This window comes from Trypanosoma brucei, chromosome 4 (genome assembly GCF_000210295.1).
Source record: "Trypanosoma brucei gambiense DAL972 chromosome 4, complete sequence".
NCBI lineage: Eukaryota > Euglenozoa > Kinetoplastea > Trypanosomatida > Trypanosomatidae > Trypanosoma > Trypanosoma brucei.
In genome coordinates, this window is record NC_026737.1 from 949,501 (window position 1) to 968,403 (window position 18,903).

General features: G+C 48.4%; 8 protein-coding genes across 8 annotated transcripts; all 8 read right to left on the minus strand.

Moving 5' to 3' along the window:
• Positions 1-281: 281 nt before the first annotated feature.
• TbgDal_IV3870 (hypothetical protein, conserved) lies at positions 282-1,250 on the minus strand (the record flags this gene model as incomplete). The annotated part of the gene is made up of 1 exon (XM_011774674.1): positions 282-1,250. The coding sequence occupies one exon, from the start codon at positions 1,248-1,250 to the stop codon at positions 282-284; it is 969 nt and encodes a 322-aa protein (XP_011772976.1).
• A 319-nt stretch (positions 1,251-1,569) lies between these two features.
• Positions 1,570-5,139, minus strand: TbgDal_IV3880 (DNA-directed RNA polymerase II subunit 2,putative; the record flags this gene model as incomplete). The annotated part of the gene is made up of 1 exon (XM_011774675.1): positions 1,570-5,139. The coding sequence occupies one exon, from the start codon at positions 5,137-5,139 to the stop codon at positions 1,570-1,572; it is 3,570 nt and encodes a 1,189-aa protein (XP_011772977.1).
• Positions 5,140-6,510: 1,371 nt separating this feature from the next.
• Positions 6,511-7,791, minus strand: TbgDal_IV3890 (hypothetical protein, conserved; the record flags this gene model as incomplete). The annotated part of the gene is made up of 1 exon (XM_011774676.1): positions 6,511-7,791. One exon carries the CDS (start codon positions 7,789-7,791, stop codon positions 6,511-6,513), a length of 1,281 nt encoding a protein of 426 aa, XP_011772978.1.
• Positions 7,792-7,946: 155 nt separating this feature from the next.
• Positions 7,947-8,423, minus strand: TbgDal_IV3900 (hypothetical protein, conserved; the record flags this gene model as incomplete). The annotated part of the gene is made up of 1 exon (XM_011774677.1): positions 7,947-8,423. The coding sequence occupies one exon, from the start codon at positions 8,421-8,423 to the stop codon at positions 7,947-7,949; it is 477 nt and encodes a 158-aa protein (XP_011772979.1).
• A 441-nt stretch (positions 8,424-8,864) lies between these two features.
• Positions 8,865-10,604, minus strand: TbgDal_IV3910 (nucleolar protein, putative; the record flags this gene model as incomplete). Its single annotated transcript, XM_011774678.1, has 1 exon — positions 8,865-10,604. One exon carries the CDS (start codon positions 10,602-10,604, stop codon positions 8,865-8,867), a length of 1,740 nt encoding a protein of 579 aa, XP_011772980.1.
• Positions 10,605-11,529: 925 nt separating this feature from the next.
• TbgDal_IV3920 (hypothetical protein, conserved) lies at positions 11,530-12,891 on the minus strand (the record flags this gene model as incomplete). The annotated part of the gene is made up of 1 exon (XM_011774679.1): positions 11,530-12,891. One exon carries the CDS (start codon positions 12,889-12,891, stop codon positions 11,530-11,532), a length of 1,362 nt encoding a protein of 453 aa, XP_011772981.1.
• Positions 12,892-13,020: 129 nt separating this feature from the next.
• TbgDal_IV3930 (hypothetical protein, unlikely) lies at positions 13,021-13,404 on the minus strand (the record flags this gene model as incomplete). The annotated part of the gene is made up of 1 exon (XM_011774680.1): positions 13,021-13,404. One exon carries the CDS (start codon positions 13,402-13,404, stop codon positions 13,021-13,023), a length of 384 nt encoding a protein of 127 aa, XP_011772982.1.
• A 647-nt stretch (positions 13,405-14,051) lies between these two features.
• Positions 14,052-17,749, minus strand: TbgDal_IV3940 (receptor-type adenylate cyclase GRESAG; the record flags this gene model as incomplete). The annotated part of the gene is given in 2 exon segments (XM_011774681.1): positions 14,052-16,670; positions 16,667-17,749. Coding segments are annotated over 2 exon segments (3,702 nt in total).
• Positions 17,750-18,903: the final 1,154 nt, after the last annotated feature.

The following is an 18,903-nucleotide window of genomic DNA, read 5'->3' on the forward strand; positions in this document are numbered from 1 at the left end:
GAAACATCGTTTGTAACATCTGTGTAAGCTGCCCTCGATATCACCTCAACGCGTTCAAAAATGACAAAGCGTTTCATGCATGTGCCACCCGGTCGTAAGCACCACGGAATCGGATTACAATTGTACAGTTAAGTGCATTGGAGCACTGACAACACAAGCGGTGAAAAGTTTGTCTATGCATTCATTCAGTAATTATAGGCAAAGTTGTTGAGGGATACACATTTGAAGCCTACAGCTACGGCACAAGTCAATAAATGAAGACATTACTAGTTGCATGGGCGTCATGACAGAAGAAATAGTATTTGCGTCTGACACATGTGCTGTTGTTTCTCCCGCACCACTGAAACCTTCGGATCGGACGATAACATCATAAGTTGTCTCTTGAGCATAGCCAAAAGGATTTGCCGTCGGCAATGCATGCCCCATGGTGTGAAGTGGAGGGACCTGTGGGTGCGCTGTGATTCATGCGCAAATCCAATAACCTCCTCTGCGGTATACGCCCCAGCGCGTGCAAACGATAAAAAGATTGGGGCCCTGTTGCTTTTTTCAACACGTATCCATGGTTGTTGCAGCTCCACACCGGCCAATGTGCACTGAAGCCCCAACTCACGAAGAACAACCACAAGAACTGCATTCATCACTATGGCTGAGGCTTTCTTGCTGCAAACTAATGACTCGGCTGAGCACTCTTCAACAACCAACTCGCTGACTGAATACCCTCGCTCCTGTAAAACGCTGACGGCAGAACGGAGGAAAGACATGTATGATCTTCTTCGATGCACCTTAGAGACAAAGTCACTGCTTTCAAGAATCCCCCTGATGTCCGACACGATACTTTGCAAACCACATAACGTGTTATTTACTAAAGTTGTCATATCACCATCACCTTTCGCTTCTGGGACTCCTGCGAGCCGCAGGGCCGCGCTCACTATGGCGATTCCTTCAAGTAGCTCACATTCGCCCTTTCGTGTGTACGCATCCCATAGGGCAAGCACCTCTAAATCAAGAACAGAATCAGTGACGTCCTTGACAAAGTGAAAGCCATTCGTTACATTGCATGCCTTTAACGGTGTTTCCTCAAATACTTTACGTGCAATGGAACTGAGCCCGTCACCTTCTGCAACAACGTAGGCTGTAGGAAGGTACTCAGCATAGCGGTCCAAGGCTATGCGACCTGCACCCATCCGTGTAATCATCACAACTTTCTTGAGGACATGTCTATACAGTGTTGGTATCACCCGTTTCTCCATCGGGCTTCATTCTTTTTTTTTTGATGTTGATTTTGTTTGATATACAAGAAATCATCGAGGCCCCCACAAAGCGTGAAGGAGGTGAGAACCAACCGATGAAGAGAGAGAGGGGGGGGGGAATCAACAAAGGAAGAAGAAAAAAAAAATGCTAACATCCAATCGGAAACATTGAACAATGTCATTTTGTCCTTTAACACTGAAATCAGTAAAATAGCATGTATATTTCTAATACTTACGGCAAGGAAATGGGAAAGATTTTATCAAATCCGTAACGACAACTTACAGAATCCTTACAATCACTTAATTATCCATAACATGGTTACAACGGCCCTGTGCCAAGACGGGGGAGAATCGCCATCGACATCAGCTCTTGAAAGAGCAACTTGCAAGCATACGGCATAAGAACCTGGGAAATATGTGAGTCGTTGTCACAACCTTGACACTTGTACAGATTCTGGTCCGTGTCCGCTGCGCAAATAGTCCCACACATATTGCATACGTGCACGGAGTAATAATCACTTACGCGGAACAACCGCTCTCGAAGCCACTGCGAAGCGCCGTACGAAAGCATGCAATCACGTTCCATCTCACCGAATCGAAGCCCGCCCTCGTGTGCTCGTCCTTCGGTCGGCTGCCGCACCAGCGGCTGAAGAGGTCCACGGGGCCGTGCGTGAATTTTGTCGCTCGATAAGTGCTTCAACCGCTGGTAATATGTGGGACCAAAGAAGATGAGATGATCAAGTGGTAAGCCGGTATGGCCATTGTATAAACGCTCATTGCCGTATCGGTTGAGTTTAAGCTGCGTCAGCGCCTTTCCGAAATCTTCAACGACAACGGAACAAAAAGGCGTGGCGTACACCTCACCGCCTTTATAGCAAGCCACTTTTCCAGCCAGTGTCTCGATCAAGTGCGCTACTGTCATACGAGAAGGGATAGCGTGTGGGTTAATGATCAAGTCCGGTGATATACCATCGTGGTTGAAGGGCATATCTTCTTGGCGGAACTGGATACCGTTAGTTCCTTTTTGTCCGTGGCGGCTACAGAATTTGTCTCCAATGTTTGGTATTTTGATGGTACGGATCCTCACTTTAGTAAAACGATTCCCTTTGTTCTCCGTTAACATCACTCTATCGACAACACCCTTTTCGGCTGCTCTCGAACTAATGCTGCAATCGCGCTTGAGAATTCGAGTGTCGCTTACAGGAGATCCTTCGGATAGGGTTTTGGGCACAGGAATCGTTTTACCCACGATGATATCTCCACCAATAACGGGCATGCCAGGTTTAATGAGGCCATCAGTGTCGAGTTTAGTGTAATCCGCACGTTTTACATGGCACACCTTTCTGTCTGGGATCTCAAACATCTCCCGACCCTCCCGTTTCTTCTCCTCTGAAGCCTTGTATGAGCGCCAAAATACGCTCCGGAAAAAACCACGTTCCACAGCGGAGCGACTCATAATGATGGAGTCCTCCTGGTTATAACCTGAGTAACACGCGATAGCGACTATTGCGTTGTGTCCTGCTGGAAGATCGTTGCTTCGCATGTATGACATTGCTTTTGTGCGCACAAGCGGCTTCTGTGGGTAGAAGAGAACGTGGGCCGTTGTATCCATGCGCATGTTAAAGTTGGATGCATATATTCCCATAGCCTGTTTACCCATAGCAGACTGGTACGTGTTTCGTGGAGACTGGTTGTGGTTCGGGTAAGGAATAATGGAGGCACAGATACCGAGGATCATTGACGGGTCCATCTCACAGTGCGAGTAGAAATAGTTCTTTCCCACCTCGCTCGGCACCATGGCGATGAGGAGGGAGTCCTCCTCTTCACAGTCAATGAGCTCGACGTAACCTTTCTTCATTACCTTATTCCACGAAATTTCGCGCCTACCACCCAATGTTGTGGAGGGCTCAAGAAGCTCGCCAATTCCCGCCTTCTGTAACTTGATCCGTGATTTCTCAACCACGAACAATGGCCGCAAACACCTTCCACCATCTGAGAAGACGCGGATCTCGCGGTCCCGAATATCACGTACAATACTTACTTCATTACTAAGCTCCCCGCCGCGGCGCCGTGCACGCAAGTCTCGGAGCAGGCGCTCGGGATCCCCGTGCACGCCGATGAGTGTCCCATTCACAAACACGCGCGCCACACGGACGTCTGCCAGGTCCGAGAGGGCGATCGAGTGGAACCCTGTAATGCGCGACTGGACGGCCTGAACTACACCGGTGTGATCACTTCCCCGAGACACGAGGCACATGAGCGCCAGGTTTTTCAGCAGACCAATGGAACCACCCTCCGGTGTTTCCACCGGGCATATGTAGCCCCACTGTGTGCAATGAAGATTTCGGGGCCGTGTGGCTTTACTGGACGCAGAGATGGGATTTTGAATACGACGGAGGTTACTAAGAGATGACGAATAAGTCAATCGGTTAAGCGTCTGCGACACACCAGTTTTAATGTTACCGGACTTCAAGTCACCGAAGTTACCGGTAGCCAAGCAGCGCCTCATACCGTCTGTGATGAGTCGATTATGCAAAATACGGCCGAAGCTCACAACACCACCGCGGTTGGTGGAGTAGTCATGCACCGTTTGTGCCATCTCCCTCCTCACCTGAACGAGGAATTGATTTAGCTGAAAGGTTAGAAGAGACCCCGCAACATCGATACGCTTGTGACCCAAAAAGTCACGGTCGGTATCCTCACGACGACCGAGCGCCAACAGCAGCAGCCGGTGCACCATGTAGCCGATGAAGAGGCACTTGCCTCTATCAGCAGCGCAGTCCACCCCCATGTGGGGAAGTAAATCCCGCATGAGAAGGTCCTGGGCTTCACGTTGCAGGTTTTCACGGCTGTCCTGCTTCCCGAGGCGCTTGCCAATGAACCACAAGGCCTCATCACGTGTAAATATTTCCAACGTACTTGCATCTTCCATGGAGCCGCGAAGCATTTCGAGCATGGCGACATCTTTTAAATCCGGGACAACTGTCTGCAGGATCTCCTTATCAGATCCCATGTCTAGCGCTCGGAACAAAACAAAAAGCGGAATCAGTTCATCCATTTGTGCTACACGACATAATAGATTCTCGTACCCATGACCGGGACCACTCTTTTTGTACGGCATTAATATTTGAAGGGTTCTTGGCTTGTTAAGAGAACCTTCAACAATGGATTTGATTTCACATAATAGACCCTTGGGGCGCGTAAACGCGTACACATGGTTGGCTGCTTGACGTTCCTGCGCGATAAGCACCTTTTCCGTTCCATTAACAATAAAGTAACCACCCTGGTCATGTGGACACTCGTTGAGCCTTGGTAATTCTTCCTCATCCTTGTTCAGAAGATTGCACCGCATGGACTTCAGCATAATCGGAATGCGACCGAGTTCCATATTCTGAAGAAATGTTCGATACGGCTGCTCCTCACGCGATCGGTACACGCGAATGGCGAGTGTTACTTGCGCAACAGCGTCATACGTCAAGTCCCGCAGTCGACACTCATTAGGGAAAAGGGGATGCATTTCCGTGCGGCTGAAGCCCGACATTTCGTGGGAGGGGTTTCCCACTACGACGTCCTCCAGGCTCAGGCGGTATTGATCTGGCTCACTCTCCACGTGAACGCCCGGGTCGAACTGATCATCCTGCCTGGGTACAATTTCAAGAAGGCTCCGCGCCATGCGGGGAATACGAAGAAGGAAGTCATTATATGAATCTACCTGCTGGTGCACGAGACCCTTCTCCCTGAAAAACGATGAGATAATCTCCCATATGTCTTCACTGTCAATATCGGCTGTGTTCACGTTCTCCATGCCCGCCACACGATGTATGTCATCAACATCATCATCTGTGATTTCCTCCACCTCGTTGAGCTGTAGAAGTAGTTCGTCGTCCATTATGTACCCCTTTATTTTCCTATTTCTCTGTTCCCTTCCTTCACCGTCCTGTGCTTAAGGCTTTGGAAGATCTATTTCCTTCACTTTTTTTTTGTTCTTCAACCACCCTACACCCTCAAGGAACGTACAGAAGTCGCAGACGTGCAAAAGATCAAGGGGCGTCTTCAATTAAAAGCAACCTCCAGTTGAAATGCGCACTGGTAGGGAATCGTTTGCGCATTTTCACAGCAGGTGGCAAACAACAAGCACCAAATGGACTCCAAGAATAGAGAATGATGCAAAACATGGTGGATACAGATAATGAAGAGATGCTGAATCCACCACCCGAACACGCGACACCGCACGTCACACTTAAGCAGAGTTTCAGGTATGTTGCAGGAGACACTTTTCCCCCTCTCAACATCATCGACAAAAGGCATTCATCATTCCTTTCATCCTGGCCTCTTCCACAACACCCTTCATGGGCCTCTCATCTTCTTTTTTCCCATTTATTCCTACCAACTCACCCTCAAGCGACTTGGTGTTCTGCGTTTCCCCCCCCCCTCACCGTAAGATAATGTGTGAATCCCAAGGGGTGGTATTACCTCTTTCATAACCTTGCCAGTGTTGCGCATCCACTGCTGGGAAAGAACGAAGAAAGAACACTGTGGGTTGCATCGCTATTCCCCCATATGTACTTTGCGGGAGTGACACCATCGGGTAGAGGTTTCAAGAAAGAAAAGATAAATTGTTCGAGCCACATCCGCGTCAAAAGCGTGACAGAAGGCTCCTTGACACGGAACAGAAAAGTTTCCCTCTCTTTCTCTCTCTTCACCTCCCTTTCCTGTTCTCACCTCCGCAGCCCGTTCCCACAATGTGAGTCGAAACATGGCCCGCAGAAAAATGGGCTGAGGTCCATTTTGGCAACCATCTGTGGTCAGTAACAACAACAATAACAAAAAAGAAAAAAAAAGCAGATCAGAGTACACAATGCCCTACAGTCGTCTCATGAGGACGGCATACCCTGTTCAGGATGAGTGCCACGCCAGCGGCTGTTGAAGTACTCAAATAACAAACATCACATAACTTCCATCTCCCCCCAAAGGTAACAACCCACAACCTACAACTGTCGCTCATATAACACACCGTTTCGTCAAGAAACTTTTGGTTTTTTTTCCCGCTTTGTTGACTTAGCAGAAGTCCCTTGACACCGACTCAGGGAGCTGATAAATGCGTTTGCATATAGGCATGCGCCCATGTTCAGAATATACAAGGACCGATTTTACTCCCTTATGTTAACGCCATCAGGAAGTATTCAGAAAGAAACAACCCATCAGGGGTCTGTCTTTCTTCATCCTTTTTTTAATTATTTTACACTCCACGCCACACCACTCAATACCCTTCATCATCGGGCGCATCTCCATTCAGTTGCATTAGCTCCGCTCCCCAACTTCTCCCCACGATAAAAACGAACACCAGGGCAACCAGCGCGGCGCCCCCAAGCAATACTTGCAGTAAGACGGCAGCGCCCACAAAGGAGCTGACGGCGTAGTTGGAGAAGTAATACGCCAGTCCAGACAGCTCCACACTCGTATGGAGGTGCAGGCGCCTCAGACGCACTTTGGGTTGAAAGCCCTCTTCACTTTGGTATAAAGTAAAATTTATTGCGCGAAGGTGTGGCTGCAGGTACAACGGTGGTTCAAAATCACTGTATACCGGGGTCACAACGGCAACTTCAGTCTCCGGATCAAACATAGGAAAGACATCAGGATTCAGCAGAGGTGCTAACTTTTGGTAACACCAGATAGGAACACAAAGAAACTTAGAAACTGACCACATGAATAGCTCCACTGGCCAACTGCGGGGCTTTTCACCTGTTATCAACGTGAATGACGAGTCCATCTTGAAGAGAACATCCAAAGCGCCAAGGGACTGTGATATATAAGGGTCCTTTGCCATCAGCATTGATGATTCAAGAAACATAGACACCTCCCGTCCAATATCCTCCTTTGCGAATACCAGCTGCATTTTTGCCGCGTACACGCCACGGGCATTAAACATGGGTTTGCGCTGTTTAAAGAGCCCCTCTACAGAAACACCACCATGTGGAAGGAACACTTGCCTATATACACGGGACGGAATAACTAGCGTACTGGTTGCGACTGTATTACGAACTAGTTTTGTTATCAATGACATTTTCAGCCCAGCGGCTTCGTTTTGAAGCACCGACACGAGATTTGCATTTACCCCTCCACCCAAACCGACCAATGACGCGGTGCTATTTTCGTCACCTCTATGTAGCAAAGGCGATTCCCTTGTGGGCTCGAGCTGGGAAACCATATTGTTGAGTTTGTGGAGTCTCCACTGCTCCGTTTCAAGGGGCATTGTGTTGAAGCTCAGTGTAAAGAGCTCAGTGCCAGGTGCTAGCAACAGAACATACCACCGGATGAACAGCGAGCCGAGAACAGACGCCACCAGGCACACTAACAATACAATGAGCAGAATGAGGAGAGCAGCTCCCACCGCTGTTAGTATCATAAAGGCTCTCTTAAGTGTGCGAAGCGAAATATCAAAACCTGTCTGAAGTGCACCATCCAACTTTTCTGTATACGGCTGTAGTCGCTCTGTAAGTTGTGCTCTGCATCTTAAGGCCCGTTGACGTAAATCATTCATTAGAGGGGAGGGGGGGTCCTTGGCTCACCAAAAGATAAGGGGAAAAAGTGAGAACGGGGCATTTGATCATATATATATGTATATATGCACGCACGCTGCAATTGTGCGAAGCACGCATGACGGCTAAAGCATTTAAATGGGTGACACGGATGATTTTACGCCGGTTGCGAATAGAGCAGACATATCCTTGCCGTGTCATCCTTCTGCACATGCGGGTGCGCCACGCACATATGACAATAAACCCGTAGCGTGTCTGGAGAGACACTCGTGAGGCAGTTTTTCCAGTGAGTGATGGAAATCTCTTTGGCGGCAATGCACGAGAGCATCCCATGAAGGAAACGCCTGAGCGCAGCGGTGTTTGCACATTCCTCCCCGTTATTTCTTCCCCGAAGATATGTCAGGCCCTCCCGGTAAATTTCGTGCTCCTCCTCCAGAAGGGCATTTGCAAGGTCGAAGTCGCTGCGTATGGCTGCTGCTTTGTTATTACCTACTGCTAATGCCCCGTCGCGCTGCAAAGTTTGAGTGAGTTTCGCTAGTCTGGTCAGAAGTGGACGCCAACGTGAAGGAATTACATCGAAATACTGATGTTGGACGCGTTGTTCTAAATAAGCGCGGACTGTACGCGGTTCCATGAAGAGCTTGGCATCTTATCGATGCAAATAGTTGCAACAGAAGGTTGTTACAGGTAGGTATTGCAAAAAGTAGAAAAAACCCCGAAGTAAAAACAAGAAAAAATTGGGGGACCAATTCCAAGGCAGGAACATGTGAAAGGAGTGAAGCAGCGATAATGTTAAATCAAGAAAGCGAATGGGATGTTGTAAGTGCCAACGCTGGTTTATGTTACTTCGCTTCGTCCTTGCGCGGTACAATTAACAGGTTGATTATTCTTAAATATTTTATAAGTGACCACGACGCGTGCGTTTGTGTTTGCAATGCGTGACAGAGTGGGTTATCACGAAGTCGTTCAAATACCAGGCAACGCACACTATGCCCCCTGACTCAAGACATATCGCTGGGCTTCCACGAACAGGCAAGTAAAAAAGGTTGTATGTGTCCGCATCTCCGTGTTGCGTTCATCCACTTTTCCCTTTACTCTTTGGAGACTTCTTCGTGGCCGGCGGGACACTGATACGATTGTTCTTGGTCTTTAGTTCCCCCTTTGCCTTGCTGTCATCCTCTCTTTGCCTCTTGTTAGTTCCCTTCATTGTTTTCACATTCCCACTTTTCGCGACGTTAGATTCCTCCTTCTTCAGCCCATTCGTGCTCGGACCGCCTGGGTTATTTGAAAGTTTCTTCAACTTGCACACAAAGAAACCGTCCATATTGTGCACGTGAGGGAAGAGCCGCCGGGCGTTTTGCAGCTTGTCATGGAACCTGTGGTGGCGGTACTTCGTCAATCCCGGCCTTCCAAATGGCAGCCCCGCCTCCACAATGGCCACGTCACGCCGGTGGAGCACGAAGTCCACAACCGCTTCATTTTCCTCGACAAGGAAGGAGCAAGTCGAATACACAATGTACCCACCAACCCGCACCGCGTCTATCGCTGAGAGGAGAAGTGACCGCTGCAACTGAGAGGCTCTCTGCACATCTTCGTATTGCTTGCTTGTTTTGATGCTTTTGTCCCGGGAAATAATTCCACTGCCTGTACACGGGGCATCCAATAAAATACGATCGAAGTTTTTCATGACCTTCTCAAACCCGACTCCGTCGTAGTTAGTCACCACAGTGTTTGTTACACCGAGCCGCTGAAGGTTTGCATTCAAGGATTTTGTACGGGGCTCACTGACATCGTTGGCAAAAATGACGCCGGTATTTTTCATCAACTGCGCAATATACGTCGTTTTTCCGCCAGGAGCCGCGGCCATATCAAGTACGCGCTCGTTAATTTGCGGTGCCAGCGCCATTACAGGTAGGAACGATACTGCAGACTGAAGCATGTAATGCCCGGCAAGGTATTCGACTGTGCCGGAGATGGGAACATTAGACTCAAACACCTGGAGCCCTACTTTGGACCACTTTTCCAATGGCTCTACGTTCATTCCACGCTTCACAAGGGCCTGCACCAAGTCACGACGTTTGGCCTTGATTGTGTTGACCCGAATAGTTGTTGGTCGCGGCTTTTCCATTGCTTCAAAGAACTCAACAGCCTCTGTGGGCGAAAACAGGAGAAGAATTGAATCTGTAAGAAACTCATTATACCCGTAGAGTTCCATGATGTCTGCACGAAGCAGCTGCATATAATCTTCCCGCGTTCGCCCCTCTTCCCGCTCTTCCTTAAAATGGGAAAGGACATGGACAGTTTCACCGATGCGATCTCTTAGCTCCTCTACAGTGTGCTGCTGTCCCAGCAGTTGCACCTGCTCTCCATCCTCTTCTTGCTCCTCTGCATCACCGAAGAGTGTTGGTTTGGCTGTTCGGGACCTGATGTCTCCCTCCTGTTCCGCTGCAGCCTCTGAATGTAACTTGTCCATCTGCTGGCGGAATTTTATAGCTTTCGCCTCAAAGTCATCATCATCTTCCACTTCTTCACCATCGGAAAAGTAATCACTTTCTTCTTCCTCGTAGGATCCGAATTCTTCATCGTTGTATTCGACTTCTTCATTTTCCTCGTATGGCGCATAGTTGCCACTGATACCGCCATTTCCAGACATCACGTCGGAGTTATCAGAGCCTAACTCTTCTAAGTGGTGTTGTTTCCGCTGTGCTTGTGACTTTTTCGGGCGTTTTTGGGTCGCGTTTCCGCTCCCTCGCTTTATTTTTGCCACAGGTACCTCCTTTTTGGAGTTCTTCACCTTTCGATCCGGCTTGGACATAACAGCTTACTTCGCTTGTAAATACGGAGAGTAAGAGCGCATTACGGGGAAAGGAATCAAACAAGGAGAATGTAAAGTGGGGAAACTCGTGGAGAGTGGGGGTTGGGGGAAGTGTTTCCACACGGGAAAGATTTGTGGGAACCTGAAGAGCAGCCTGCATTCTTTCCCATTTTCATCTAACCCATTCTACATGCCTCCCGAAATCGCAACAGGTGGTAAAGGTTTCTTCCACTCCTGTAAGTACAAGAGAGCCACCTGTCACCTCTTTACTGATCGTTCCCACAACATATGACGCCCGCTGCAAAGGTTTAATGTATTATACGGCACCCACAGGACATTTTTACCCCATAAGCGTACCGGCCTTTCACCGCCGCAACAAACATTCATGAAGATCGTGCGGCCTGCACGCGGTGGACCATGAGAAATATCGTACACTCGTAAGCTCGATAGACTAACAGCGCACGACATCAGCCAAATGGATAGCAAGAAAAGTTGTGTGCGAGGCCTGGACATTTCCCACCAGTAACCAATCAAATGTGTCCGACTCACTAAGCACCACCACTTCGTTCTCCTATTGCACTGTGGAAAGAGTGAAGCCAGCCATTTTTGTCCGTTACTCGCTCTCCAGCGCGTTGTCTGCTTCCGGTACTGCACGGTAGTTCTAAACTACCTTAACGGTTTCGCAGTGAGCGAGGAAACACAAAGAAGAAGGTAGAAAAACTTCCATTGAGGGTATGTGAACCATCGAACGGAGAAGCCTTAACAGCAAAGCTTTACAGAATCACTATGTACCCTCTTCACGTTAAAGGTGTTTAATGTGCGCGAATCCCTAATCGATTAGCAACTCGAAGGAAATGCAAACTCTTTATTGATTAAATGGGATATCATGGAAATAAAAAAACATTTACTTTCTCATACGCTGCGATTAATTAAGAAGAGAGTCCCCTTTGAAACACTGAAATGATTTTGTGCTGTTATCTTTACCGCATGACACAATCTCCCCATTACCTGAGTAGGTCACATCGAGTACGCCATCCGTATGTGACGTATCAAGAGTCAACAATGCGTTCGTGCCACAGCGGAGGTCCCACAGTCGGACAGTGCTGTCTTCGCTGGCGGTGGCGAAAAAATTCCCTCCGTTAACTTCGCCTTCGTCAGGGCGCCACAGCCACGAGGCCGCGTATAGCCACTGCTTGTGCCCGCTAAACACTTTCACGCTGCCCGTGCTTTCACCAACGCGGGTGTCGTACAATCGCGCTCGGTTGTCTGTACATGCAGCGATGATCAAATCACCACCACCACCACCTCCTACAGTCCTTACGGCGAGCCCCTGCACCGGGTGGTCCCCTATGTACTGTTTCTGAAGCACCGCAGTCTCCACGTCCATGCACTTAAGTGTACCGTCAAGACCGGAGGAGTACAGGAGGGCGGCACCCTTTGCCGCAGAGAAGCGGCACGAAAGGGCCGGCCGCGTGTGATCTGTGAATGAGACAAGTGGCTCCTTCGCCGAGGGTTCTGTGGCTCCGTCCACCACTTGTGACCATTCGAACACCTTTACCGTACAATCCCATGAGGCGGTAGCCACATACTTTCCCGCCCCCGGGGAAATGTCAATGGACTCTATTGCATCCGTGTGGGCCTTCACAGAGCTGAGAAGTTGAAATTTCGATGCTGTAGCGTTGAACACCCACGCCGCCGCTCGTCCATCTTTGCTGCAACTCACGCAATAGAAGTCTTCTAAAAGACTGGAGCGTGCTCGTTTCTTCACCGAATCACGAGTTGTGTTTGTTGCTGTACTCCTTGGTTTCATTGGGTGGACAACGACCTCTTTCACGCACTCGTCATGATGCGCTCCAATCGCCACACAGTCGTCGGCATCCCAAAGCCGGATGCACCGATCATACGACCCAGTTAACAATAGTTCGGAATGCCCCACGAATGGCACACGTACGCTGCTAACCCAGTCATCGTGTGGCAGATGCGAGCTTTCCTTTGCCTGCAACGCGGGCGTGTATTCGACGTTAACGAGTTCCTCCGTACTGACACCTCGCCGGCTCAGAAACTTCTGCAGCGTAGTTGTGATATATTCACCATTATACAAAAAGTCAAACACTTGATCATTAACCGAAAGAACGCTCTGAACAAGCACGTTCAGCCCTTCTGGAAGCACATTCAATGGCACAGCATAGGACTCTTCCGGCATTGTTTTCGCATAGCTGTCAGTAAAAAAAGTTACCATCACATGGCCAACACCCGTCGCCGCGGAGGAAATAGCTTCTTCTTTCATCAGAACAAGCAAATTCACGATTACTATGCTGAAGTAACCTCAGGTGGTGAAGATATTTCCTATTAAGGACAGATAAGAGAAGAAAAGTAAAGCAAAAATAAGAGATAATAATAAAAAGAAAATTAATCATCAGAAAAATAAGATAAATAACTCAAAAGCACAATGAACAAGCAAAAACAAAACAATTATAAAGCAATATATTACTAAAAACAAAAGATAAATTAAAAAAAAACAACCTGCAAAAATAAACCATTCCTCCAAAGCATTAACATCACACACAAACATAACGACAAAGTTAAAAATCACACAGCCATAAATAGCTCGTATGTAAAAATTAACAGAGCAAAACATGATAAATTTCACACCCTCTCCAAAAAAGGAAAAAAAATTCGACAGAGCTCCACAAATTAGGTTGGAGGCCAACCTTACCATTTTCGTACCTGGCATACTGAAGGCAAATGGAAGAAAAGTATGAGGTGTTGACATATGCGGGATCGTAGTAAGCAACATCATACATAGGGGGAGGGAATGACTGAAAACGCAAACAAATACAAATGATGAAATACGAAGATACAAACCAAGCGGTGCTATTGCGCACACGTGAGGGGCGTACAAGGATTTTCCTCATATTGGTTGCGTTGCTTCAGAATAATGGTATGGATGCAACAGTTAGCCACGGAAAAGGCACAATAGCATTTGCATTTGACACAGTAGAGAAAGGGGAGAGATGTGTACACATAAACCAATATAACAATAAGGGAAGAAAACATCGAACCGAGCAGTTGGTAAAAATGGTGATAGGGTAGCGGTTGTAATATTGACATAAAACAGGCACTGCCACATTAAAAGATGTTTTTGAACAGAGTTGTGAGTCGGCAGGAGGTGCGTGCACAGTAATTAAATGCCGGGACCACAACATCCACACTACAGAAAGTTATGAAGAGTAGACCATAACATGTGTTTAGTGAGGCAGGGGATAAACCAAAAAAGGATCTACAAGACATGATTAACATATTTGCAAGGGGGCCGAAACAAAAACATATAACAACGTTAACATGTGTGGTAAACGTAAATGGTAAAAGGAAAAATTACGAACCTTTGCAACATACACCACCAACACATACAGTAACACAAGCTTTCCACAGTTAAAGCGAAAAAAATTAATTCCCGTGAAGCTCACGCTCCAATCCATGATTAGAAATTATAATGAGTGACGCACTCCTAAGTGTACTGACAGAGTGCTCACTGCCAACTGCTGCACAGTGATCGACAACTCGACCCACTTTCACTGCAATACGCCGTATAACTCCTTCGCAATATTCCTCATTCCACGTGGCTTTCGATGACGGCGGGAGGCTCACCTGCCAGCGCTCACATAAAGGCAACAATAGCTTCTGTCTTTGGGATAGAGGGACTGTACCGAAAACAGCGTGCAAACAGCTGTCAATCATCTGCGAAGTTCCACTTAATACGCCACGTAAGGATCCCGTATCGCTGAAGGAAGTGCTTGACAGATCCCCGTCTTCGACAACCTCGTGGTCCAACCTCAGTGCTGCGAAGGACCGTCCGACTACAGCGTTTAGTTGGTACATTTCAACAGGCTCAGGGACGCCACGCAACGACATGGATCCAAGAGCTGTCACGTCAAGTTGCCCACGCTCTGAATTGCTTAGCGAAAGATATGCCGCGCGCGTCAGCAGCACCTGACCACCATTAGCCACACTTTCTGTTCGCGCTGCCATGTTTGATGTTCGCCCGTAGTAATCGTAGCCTTTTGTCACTTCGTCATGACGGATATCGCAAAGACCAGTGTGGACCCCGACACGCACGCGCAGCCCATTCCACAGTTGGCGATAAACCTCAGGATCCAACCGTGCGGACGGTGCCTTGTATTCGTTATCGTCATCTGCACGCTGCCTCTCAAACTCACGATACGAATCGTCGAATGCTGTGGTGCCCCACTCATGGCGCAGGAAGCACCGCTGTAAGTCGGACGCAAGCTGTGCAGCAGCAAAAGGTTTTTTACAAGCAATCATAAACGAGTCCCCGACAGTCTTTACCTCATAGCATCCGTACTGTACGATGAGTGAGCGGATAAGACGGTGGTGTGTTGACACGGCATCAGGCATCAGCTCAGGGTGTGCTGCCCATTGCGCTGTACTGCTCTCTATGTCAGTAAAGATTAGCGTTACGGGCTCCATTGGCTCCTTGGGAGCACTGTCATTGTCACGCGCACCACGGCGCAGAACATAGAGCACCACCACCAGAGGCGCAGCAAACAAAGCCAAGGCGACGAGGGAACCAACAATAACTCCGGCAAGTTGTGCGGACGACAACTTAATGGCGTTAGGATCAGCGTAGCGTATCAATGGCGTGACGGGCGAGGTTAATGGCGGTACGGAGGCATTTAATGCACGTGCCAGTGACCACATGGAAATACGCGTTGCGCCATAGTTCACGACACACACCTCTCCTTGTTCAGGGACTGGGTCATTGGCTGTGAAGCACTCCTTCTCCTCTTCCTCTTCAAAAGGACCGTACCGCATTTCATCCGCGGTAATGATAGATTGCATGTAGATGGTGTCAAGCAGCGTTTTGGGTGTCACATACTCCATGCGTGGGAGGACGGCTTGAGCAAACCGTGCAGCAGCGTACCCCAGCAATGGCAGCGGCTTCCATGCTGATGAGTCTGGCAATGCGGTATGAAATTCTCTTACGATCTCTGATGACGTATTGGCGTCTGCCCAGTGAGGTAAACTTGTCGCGAACTGCACACGCTCAGCGTTCGGGTTACCATTGAATGCGCTGACCAGCTCATCATACATCAGGGCAACGTCGAAGAATGGGATGAGCACACGCACATCTGGGTTGCGATCCAGGTGCGCTGCGAGCAAGGAAGGGTCACCGGGGGCAAGACCAATAACAAACGCATTCCCACGGTTTGGCAGGCGCCCAACAAGGGTGGCATTGTCATCCAGCACAGCTACCGTTTGCAGTGTTCCGCCGTGCATCCAAACAATCTTCCGCAGTGCGACCTCAATGATGGTGGCATCAGTTCCACGTACGATGGCAGACATAGGGGCGCTGGCACTTGTGTTTGTCACGTAACCCACAACAACAAACAACTGCTGCTCGAGTGTGGGCGACAGTTGAATCACGTTTTTGCCACGATGATGCAGGCGTGGTGTAAGCATCACGGGGTCAACGAAAGCAACTTCGGCAATGGACAGCATCGCATCATCAACGACACCAAACACAGCCGTCACACTCCTTGTGTCAAGCTGATGCTGCAATGTTCTGGCACTTTCAGCTGAGGATGATGCCATTGAATGAAAGAACAGTCGCCGTGAAAGGGCTGATTCTCTTCCCCTGGTGGAAGCGTACAGCACCTCGGACATCGACGCATATGTATCCACAGGTAGCGCCGTATCAAACAAAGTTAAGGACAGGATACTCATCGGTGATGGGATTCTCGGTTTGTTTATGTAACACTTTTTGGAATCAAAAATTGTCACTCCGCCGTTGACTGGAAATAATCTATAGCCACTACCAATAACATTCATTAGTACCAGACTTCCTCCCTGATTACAGTTGCATGCTGCTCCCTGTTTAGCCGCCCCACCTTTGCAGTCTCCACCAAAATCACCAATCACAAGATCGTCAATAACATAACGGCGCTGGTTATACAGTGACTCCATGAATGCCTTCCTGCTTGTTAGCCACTCCCGACTACTTAGCGCCTGGGACAGCACTTCTCCCGCAATCCACCCATACACCATAAGCCTCCCATCCACGTCGTCGTGGTCGAAGTTATCCGTGCCATGAAAACAGTCACTCCAGGATTAGCGCTCAGGTACGACCTCATGTGATCCTGAAAGCGCCTGATTGCTCGGTAGAGTGTGTTTTTTGCTAGTGGATTTGTTCCAGTCAATATTACCTGTCCAAATTTCAAAGGCGCCCCTGCAGCTTCCAATGCCTCGCGCCACGCTCCTACGATAGAAAACTCGAGTGTTGAATGAGCCAGTACGTAAGCGTCGCGTGTACGTTTGTCAGCCACTATTTTATTCAGAAACCTCATTGTGTCGTTGATTGGTGGTGCAACAGCGATTACACCCTGAGGCCGCGTCTTCGCAAACGCTTCCCACGCCGCTTCGAAGGCTCTGTCGTCAGCAAAAGCTTCCATTGAGCTTTTTACAGTAAACACACCGCACAGCTCACGACCCATATGAGAGAACAGCTCTACTGCATGCTTATACTCACTATCACCAAACGAAATGTCCTGAAGATACATAAATCCAATCCGAAGCAGGCGCAGTTGGCTGACAGCATACCGGACCAATGCAATAAGCTCGGCAGTGGGTGAAGCGCGGATAAAATATATGTTGGGATTCCATCCACGCACAATACTCGACCCTGTAGATGGAGCGAAGGCAACCAGATCTTCCCGCTTCAGCAACGGAAGTGCGTGTAATGTTTCAATATCGGTCAGTGGTCCAAACACAACAAATAAACCCTTTTCTGTAGTAGCAACACGTTGTAAGGCATCAACTACTTCAACGTTGTTAGGGGGAGGCGGCACAACCTGCACCGTTACATTGGGTGCCACAGTCCACTGGCGAGCGGCAAATGACGCATTGAGGCCGGCATTTATTGCTTCAACTTGTCTGTACTCAACGTAGGGACTATAAATGAAAGAGTAAACCTTCACCTTTATGTTTCCCTCTGAGTGCGCTGGAAGAACATTTGAGAACAGTAACAGTGCCATAACGGTGGAAAGGCGACAGTGCCACACAGCGGAGCCCGCGGATTTGCTCGCAGCAGGCGTGTGAGGACCATCAGTTTCACTGTGGTAAATCATTGAATACGTGAAGGAAGCAATGAATGGCTTGCTTTAGGTGAGTGGCCGTATGTGTACGCGTGCTTGTTGTCTACAAAAGTTGTGTGGGAGGTGGGTGTAGTGCAAAGAAATTTGGTGGGATTATAAATGGCGGACACAACCTTCCACAACAGCATCAAAGAGAAGATTTGCGATTCACACTGTTATAGGTAGCAGCGTGACGAAAAACAGTAACAGCTGCAACAGATTGTGGTGTTAGGCCAGCACAGACTGCTACGGCACGACACAAGTGGGTGTAAAGCTGGCTTTCATTACATTGGTGTAACTCGAATAAACTCGACAGGGCAGCAACGAATTCGGAACAGCTCCCTCGGAAATCACTAAAGGCAGTCACGAGATCAAGATCTGTCACGAAAAATGACACGCCGCTGCCAGCCGGGGGATTATATACTTGGGTGCTGCCGATACACGCGTAATTCCTTCCACGCAGTAAATGATAAGATGGAGCAACGACGACACCCGAATCGGAAGCCACACGCGGCGAAATAGGACAGAATCGCATTCAGTCATAGGTCACAAGTATTGCGTTGTTCAGCCATGCGATTGCAAAAACGGTAGCATCCAAATTACATCGCATACAACATTCACTCAATCCATATCGTGCACGAAGAACACAAAATGTGGGTACGAGCCATTACTACACGGCATCGACACGCAGGACTGGGTCATCGTTTGGAGGCCAACCTTACCATTTTCGTACCTGGCATACTGAAGGCAAATGGAAGAAAAGTATGAGGTGTTGACATATGCGGGATCGTAGTAAGCAACGTCATACATAGGGGGAGGGAATGACTGAAAACGCAAACAAATACAAATGATGAAATACGAAGATACAAACCAAGCGGTGCTATTGCGCACACGTGAGGGGCGTACAAGGATTTTCCTCATATTGGTTGCGTTGCTTCAGAATAATGGTATGGATGCAACAGTTAGCCACGGAAAAGGCACAATAGCATTTGCATTCGACACAGTAGAGAAAGGGGAGAGATGTGTACACATAAACCAATATAACAATAAGGGAAGAAAACATCGAACCGAGCAGTTGGTAAAAATGGTGATAGGGTAGCGGTTGTAATATTGACATAAAACCAGGCACTGCCACATAAAAGATGTTT